Raw genomic sequence first — 7027 nt, forward strand, 5'->3', positions numbered from 1 at the left:
GGAGGCTAGGGTTTTCAAAACCCTAACCCTAATTTCGATTAGGGTTCTTTGGAGGCTAGGGTTTTCGAAAACCCTTCAATCCAAAACCCTAATTGCGAAAATTTGGCCTTTAGGGTTTAATGGCTATAAACCCTAATTTGCAATTCAACTTTTATAGCAATTCAATTTAAAACAACAATGGCTCTGATACCACTGATGGGGTTTTAGGTACAATAAATAAACTAGAAAACAATTCCTAAGTTCACATGCAACCTACTTTGGATCTATGTTTTAACTATTGAACATACAACTTTGAATTGCAAAACAAGAACCCTAGAGGAGAGAGGCTATTTTCGAAAATAACAAACTAGGGTTTAGGGTTTACATACATTTCAATTGTTATAGCAAACAATTGATATTCCCTTGATCTTTATCTTGATCTTCTTGGAAGCTTTAGCACCACAAGTGTAATGCCTCTAATGGAATCACACCCAAACTAGCAAGAAGGAAAGTAGAAGAAGAGAGGGGAGAGGGAGTATGCAAAATCTCGGCCTTAGGGTTTCTTCAAAAGAAAGAGTGACCAAAAACATGAACCAGGAGGCTCCTTATATAGCTGATGGATCTAGGGTTTAAGGGAAACCCTAGTTATCCTTTGCTTAGGGCCTAAGCAAACCCAAGGGCCTTATCCAAGCCCCTATGGACGAAATTATTAGGGTTTCCCCTAAAGATTTCGTCCACCCTCTTCCAAGGGGGTTCTAGAGCCTTCCACTCAACTATTAGATAATTGCAAACTAGTCCCTGCACCTTATAATTAATTCTTTTAACCCCAAAATCAATTCTGATTAATTTCTGGCTAACAATTAATTAAACATAATGATTTCTAATTAATATATTAATCCATTAACATATTAATAAATCATTTATATATATATATATATATATATATATATATATATTAATTTATTAATCTTATAAATTAATATCTCTCCTTTCATAATTTCCTTGTCCAGTTGCTAGGTTGAGGGCAACCCAAAAGGACTGTGCTGCTATCAATTTAAGTACATACCAATTATAGTTATGGGCTTAGACACCTAATCCAACAGTTTTAACATTAGGAACACCATTTCCCTATTAGTGTTACGGTGGTGTTACGATTGAGGTGACATATGAATCGGAGTCAAATAACTTGGACCCATAACTAATCCAACTTGGACCCATAACTAATCCTCTAACAAAACCTTTGCTCCAATATTTTTGGAACAAACTAATCCCCTCCCCGAGTTTTGATCCCCTTGTGTTCGCTCCCGTTTACCGCCCACCTCTCCCATCATCCCCTCCGCCTCTGTATCTGCGTGCGTTCTCACTCTCCCCATGACACCAGCGACGTGAACAGATTCCTACCACCACTACACCCACACCCACACACACTTCTCGCTCCTTGCGAGTAGACAGACCATATATTTTATCTGGCGAGACTATTTCCAAGGTGACCTCCTTCTCGCGTCTCTCTAGTCTATATCTTCTGCGCCTGTGTCGATTTCTAACCCTAATATTATCAAATTTAAAACATTGCTATAGGAATGACGGCTAATTGTCCTGCTAGTGGGCTGAATCACGAACAAGTGAAATCTGAGGATGAACTACCCGTAGAAACCGCATGGTCAGAAGAGCACGATTGTGTTCCATTGAAGCAACGGTTGAAAATGCTACGCGCTACGGTTGTGTCGAGAAGCCAAAAGGAAATCTTGATACCAGCTAGGTAAGCCTTTTGGTTTGGAGTTGCTCGTACTTTTATTTGTCCAGATTTTTTTGTTCTTAGGGATTATTATCGACTGTTTGTTGTTATCGAGTCAGATCTCCAGTTGATGATTCTCTCAAGAAGGAAGATGATCTCTGTGACTCACTGGTAAGTTTAGTTTGCGTTGAAAGAAATCTGATAATTGTTAAGGTCCATTAGAGTTTATTGTTGTACTTAGGCTTTCAGCAATAATCAATGCTTTCAGTGCAGTCATTGTCAATTGTTTAATGAAGTAGTTTTACAATACCATTATGAACTTCACAAAGTTTCCAGGAGGAGGAATTGCTATTGCCTTCCTCTTCAGATTTTTTTTAGAAATCTCACAGCAAAGATATCAAGGGAAATTGGATATAACATGGCAACTCTTGGTGTTCACAGATATAGATATTAAGTTAGACTTACAACATTTTGGCTTTTTGCTACACTATTGTTAGGATTGAACCCTTTTTAACATCAAAAGGTTGATGGCAAGACTTTGTAATATCTTACTGCTGTCAATCTGATTATTCATTAATCATGGATGCTCCTTGAGGTTCTTCTGCACTTCTCAGTAAATTCTTTTTCTAGTTATATTGCTATTGCTGGTATGTACAGAATTGCAGTGCATATAGTCTTGAGTTTGCTACCATTTTCACTTCTTTGTGTTTTAGCTTATCAATAAAACCGTATCTGAACATTATTATGCATAGATAACCTATCATTTTATATAATATCTATCGAACAATAACCCGTTTCTTTTCATATTCTAGTTTCTTATATGATAATTGACAAGGTAATTGATGCTTTCATGTACATGTCACCATTATTAATTTTGATAAGTTGACATACAGGGTTTTCATTCTGATCATGATGGGAGTGAAAGAAGGTCTGATGATGCCTCATTTGAACACATCCAACATGGTAAATCTTTACATGAAGTTACTCCCAAGTCTTTTCCTGTATTTTCCCATTTATGAATGTAGAGTGCTATAATTGGCATGTATATATATTTTACTATAATCGAGTATTTACTCTAGTTAAATACTGATATCATCTAACAGGCACAATTCACAGTGTTGGGAGTTCTCTTCAAGACAAAATGCTTTCAGAAAGACTAGAAATAGAGTATAATGAGGATATTGATAATTCTGAAGAGTTCCTTGAGGATCTTGATCATGTTGTGCTGAAGGAAAGACAGAGGATGCTGCTATCAAGGTCTTCCTCTATTTTTATGGTTTCCTTTCTTTTCATATGTGATTTTATTCCTTTAGTAGTACCTATGCATGTTCATTATTGTATATGAGAAAGTAACTTAGGGGTTGATTTCCATGCCAACATTAGGTGTATTCATGTAGCCATTTTTCTTCATTGCTGATGTCATCCACCTGCCTTTTTATTGTTCTTATAATTTTATACCTAATTTGCAGGGAACTGGTGGGGTCCACTGGGACATCCATGGAGGTAATTTTTGTTTTCTACACAACATCTAATGTCCTATGATTCAAACTTTAGATCTCTTTCTGTTTTTGTTGCTTATTAGATGGTGTAATTTAGTTCACTATTTCATAGTGTTACATTCACCCTATCTTTCTATTTTGAGACATAAAAACTCTCAACTTCTCTCTAAGTCTTTTCAAAACACATTGCATAAGCTCATTAATTTATCGAATAAAATGATCCTTACTTATCTTTTTAATATCAGTTGCTAAATTTTCATGTTACAGAATAAGTTTTCAGACCCATGTACAAGTTCAGCTGACATGATCTTGCCCAATGCTCAAATAAAAAGTGGAGAAAGTGATGTTTTTGGTATAAGATCTCCAATAAGAAGAGAGAATGACATCCTTGAAAAACACAATGAAAGTGTTTGTGAGGCTAAAATAACTGACTCACAAAACTACAAAAATGTTAAAGTTGAACTTTTAGATGATGATTTACAAAGTCCTAAAAAAGATGTTCCAGTTATCCCATGTTTGCATAACCAAATACCTGTAAAAAGTGAGCCTTTAAACAATGCTGAAATATTCCAAGATATAATAGATCACATGATGCTTGGAGATAGAATGAGATTGCTAGCGTCAAGAAAATTCTCCAAGACTAGTTTCTTTGAGACTTTTGAGAACCCAAGGGCATTTTCGTCATTTGGCAATGACGATAAGCCCACTTCATCAGAGTCTTCAAAACCTTTCCTACTGAAAAGGCCACGCAAAAGAAGGAAAACTGCCACGCAAGTGTTTTTTTTTTTTTGTTTATAACTTTTTTAACTATTACATGTGAAAAGTAATGGATTTATCATTTATATTTATTTTGAGTAATTAATTCAGGGATTCGATTGAGAAAGCATTAGAGGAAGATGCTCCAGGACTCCTACAGGTAACTATTTGAAAGTAATTTTTTTATTTTTTTTTTATATAAATTTTTGGTTGTTCATGGTTCTTGTTTTATTTATTAGGTGTTAATTGAGAAAGGGGTTCTAGTGGATGAAATTAAACTTTATGGAGAAAATGAGGATGATGAAGCATTGGATATTGAAGAGAGTTTTTCAGAGCTTGAAGATGTGATAGAAAAGGTTTGCAAGAATTTCCATTATTCATTATTAAACCATAAAAGGAATATCCTAGGCATATTCCCTTTCTCTAACTTATATTATTAGCTTTTTACTGAATTATTTCTTTGTTTACACGCAGCTTTTCTCTCAAAGGCAGTCATTTTTAAAGTTTGGGCCAATAAGGTGTGGTAAAGGTGAAAAAGCTAGTTATTGTTTAGCTTGCCTTATTTCACTTGTGGAACAGGTGATTTTCATTAAAGTTTTATTTATTTTCATAATGTTTTTTTAATTAGTATTATATTTGAAATTTGATGTCATATATGTTGTAGGCACGATATTTACGTGTTCGAAAGTGGCCAGTTGAATGGGGTTGGTGCCGGGACCTCCAGTCTTTCATTTTCGTTTTCGAAAGACATAACAGGTTAAATGCAAGAAATATCAATGTACTTTCATTGACTTTTTTATTATAGCATATTTGTAATTAGCTGTAAAAGAAATTGAAAGAAATTGCCATTTTCTTGCATCTAAGCCTGAAATATTATAATTTTACTTGGTTTGTAGGATAGTGCTTGAACGCCCAGAATACGGATACGCAACATACTTCTTTGAATTAGTAGACACGTTACCTGTAAATTGGCAGATCAAAAGATTGGTTACAACCATGAAGCTTACTAGCTGTAGCAGGATTACTCTCATCGAGAATCGACCATTAATGGTAACTCTCTCACTCTTTGAAATTTTTAATAAACATAAAATGCAAAAATAAAATAAAAAATAACAAACGTACTTTCGTTAATGGTATTTTTAAAAGGAATGTTTATGGGTGTAGGTTGGGAAGGATCTGAGTGAAGGTGAAGCGCGTGTGCTAATGGAATACGGATGGATTGCAGACAGTGGTTTGGGGACGATGTTAAATTATCGCGATAGAGTTGTTCATGATAGGAAAAACGAGAGTGAAAGCTCAGAGTGGAGGTCCAAGATTGGGAAGTTGCTTACAGATGGATACAATGGTGGAATAATCGTCCCAAATGATATTCCTAAAAAACTTATGGAATATGATTTTAGTCACACTCACACCCCTGATGTCAAGTTGGAGGAGGAGTAATTAATTAAAGGTTAGTCAAAGTTTTGGAATTTTGTTATGTTTATTTGTTTAAATGTTAGAGTTTTTAACTTTTTGAGAATCTGGATTACCTCATGATAAGGGGAAATTTGTAATTAAGCTTTAGAAGGATTTCAAGAATGGGAGGTAAACAAATGGGATGATTGACTAACAATTGATTAGATTTAACAAGTTTTTGAATCCATTTTTTAAGCAAAATTCTAATGAAATATGTCATAAGAACCATAACTTGTTCACTATGGTTTTTTATTTTGTGAGCCTTGTTCAATTTTTGATTTTACCTAAAGACATAAGAGTGATGATAAGTTCAATTTAATACGGATCCATCATATATAAAAAAAAAATCCAAAGATAATAATTAAAAAAAGCGAAATTTTGGGTGGTTTTTAATGCCAAGAATATTTATTAATTTCTTCGTATAAAACATAGGATGAGAACCGATTTTAACGGGGTCCCATTCACCCTACTTGTTATATAAGACTCAACGCACATAACTAGCTTATGAGAGTGGTCCCCAACATCATAAATGGTGAAGAAGAAGAATATAAATATCTATTATGTTAGTATCACATATTGTCTAAGTTTTATTTGTTCGTATCTAGCTATATATATAGAGCCTTAATGAGTTAATGTAACTGTAAATCATTCCGGTATCAATAATAAATCTCTTTAGTTCGTATCTTAACCGTGTGAACCACACAGTTCTTTTGTCTTTAGTTTTTCTTTGCATATTGTACTTGTGTGTTGATGTTCGAATACCTAACAACTTGCAAACTAATTAGGCCCAGCTCGAGTACTAAAGCCAATTAGCTAAGCCAACGAGGTACACATAAAGAACCGTTTTTTTAACCGAAATAAAAACTCAAGAGTAAAAGGTTTTATCAATTCTAAAATAAATAATAAAGCTTATTATATATTTTTATATAAAAAACCTTTAGAAAAATCCCTAAACTTTGTTTCTATTAATGAAAAAGTCATCTTTGAATTTTTATTTACAATTAAGCCTAAGATACCGGTAAACGTTAGCAAAATGGATCTTAAACCCAATTAATACTAATGTTTACCAGTTTTTTGGGCTTAATTGTAAATAAAAAACCAGAGATAGTTTTTTCATTATAAAACTAAGAGATTCTATAACTTAATACATTTTATTTCATCGTAGTTTTTTCATTATTCAACTAAGAGATTCTATAACTTAATACATTTTATTTCATCGTTGTTTAATACAATAAAATTACATAGAACAGAAATTCGATAAATTAGTACTTGATTATTTAACAACTTTTTTTAAGATAATATTTTTGAGGGACCTTAATTCGGTAGAGTGCTAAATTAATTATTCGTTAAATTATAAGATAGTTTATAGGGAACAATATGCCAAACCCCAGGGACCGAAGCTGCCATTTTGAAAAGTTGTCTCCTTTCCTGTTCAGCAAACGCATGCTGGTCGTCTTCCTCTTTTAGGCCTGCATAATCGATTATTTTCGAAGTAAAATGATTCCCAACTCTAAATACTTTAAGTCTCGATCGTTTGAAGCAAGCCTCTCCCCTTTTCAACCCTATACCGAACGAAAAACGAGAGAGAATGAGGTGGTTCCGA

At 33.8% G+C, this 7027-nt stretch overlaps 1 protein-coding gene across 3 annotated transcripts; it reads left to right on the forward strand.

Annotated features, from left to right (window-relative positions):
* Nucleotides 1-1217: 1217 nt before the first annotated feature.
* Nucleotides 1218-5611, forward strand: LOC145166592 (uncharacterized). 3 transcript variants are annotated; one of them, XM_079085599.1, is made up of 13 exons: nt 1220-1465; nt 1558-1738; nt 1834-1885; nt 2608-2677; nt 2818-2971; nt 3184-3217; nt 3481-3983; nt 4081-4129; nt 4209-4325; nt 4444-4548; nt 4634-4725; nt 4866-5019; nt 5134-5611. In XM_079085599.1, exons 2-13 carry the CDS (start codon nt 1560-1562, stop codon nt 5407-5409), a joined length of 1785 nt encoding a protein of 594 aa, XP_078941725.1. In that variant the 5' UTR covers nt 1220-1465; nt 1558-1559; the 3' UTR covers nt 5410-5611. The 3 variants fall into 3 exon arrangements, with proteins under 3 accessions (XP_078941727.1, XP_078941725.1, XP_078941726.1); XM_079085601.1 differs by lacking the exon at nt 5134-5611 and having other exon boundaries at nt 1218-1465; nt 4634-4747; nt 4866-5006; XM_079085600.1 differs by lacking the exons at nt 1220-1465; nt 1558-1738; nt 1834-1885 and having other exon boundaries at nt 2831-2971.
* The last annotated feature ends 1416 nt before the right edge of the window (nt 5612-7027 follow it).

Source organism: Lactuca virosa, chromosome 3, assembly GCF_052849685.1.
Source record: "Lactuca virosa cultivar CGN04683 chromosome 3, Lactuca_virosa_CGN04683_v6, whole genome shotgun sequence".
NCBI classification, from domain to species: Eukaryota; Viridiplantae; Streptophyta; class Magnoliopsida; order Asterales; family Asteraceae; genus Lactuca; species Lactuca virosa.

Coding starts and splice junctions, on each gene's coding strand:
- LOC145166592 (XM_079085599.1), top strand. CDS start 1,560: ATGACGGCTAATTGTCCTGCTAGTGGGCTGAATCACGAACAAGTGAAA. Junction 4,549..4,633: donor TTATTTCACTTGTGGAACAG/GTGATTTTCATT, acceptor TATATGTTGTAG/GCACGATATTTACGTGTTCG. Junction 5,020..5,133: donor TCGAGAATCGACCATTAATG/GTAACTCTCTCA, acceptor TTATGGGTGTAG/GTTGGGAAGGATCTGAGTGA.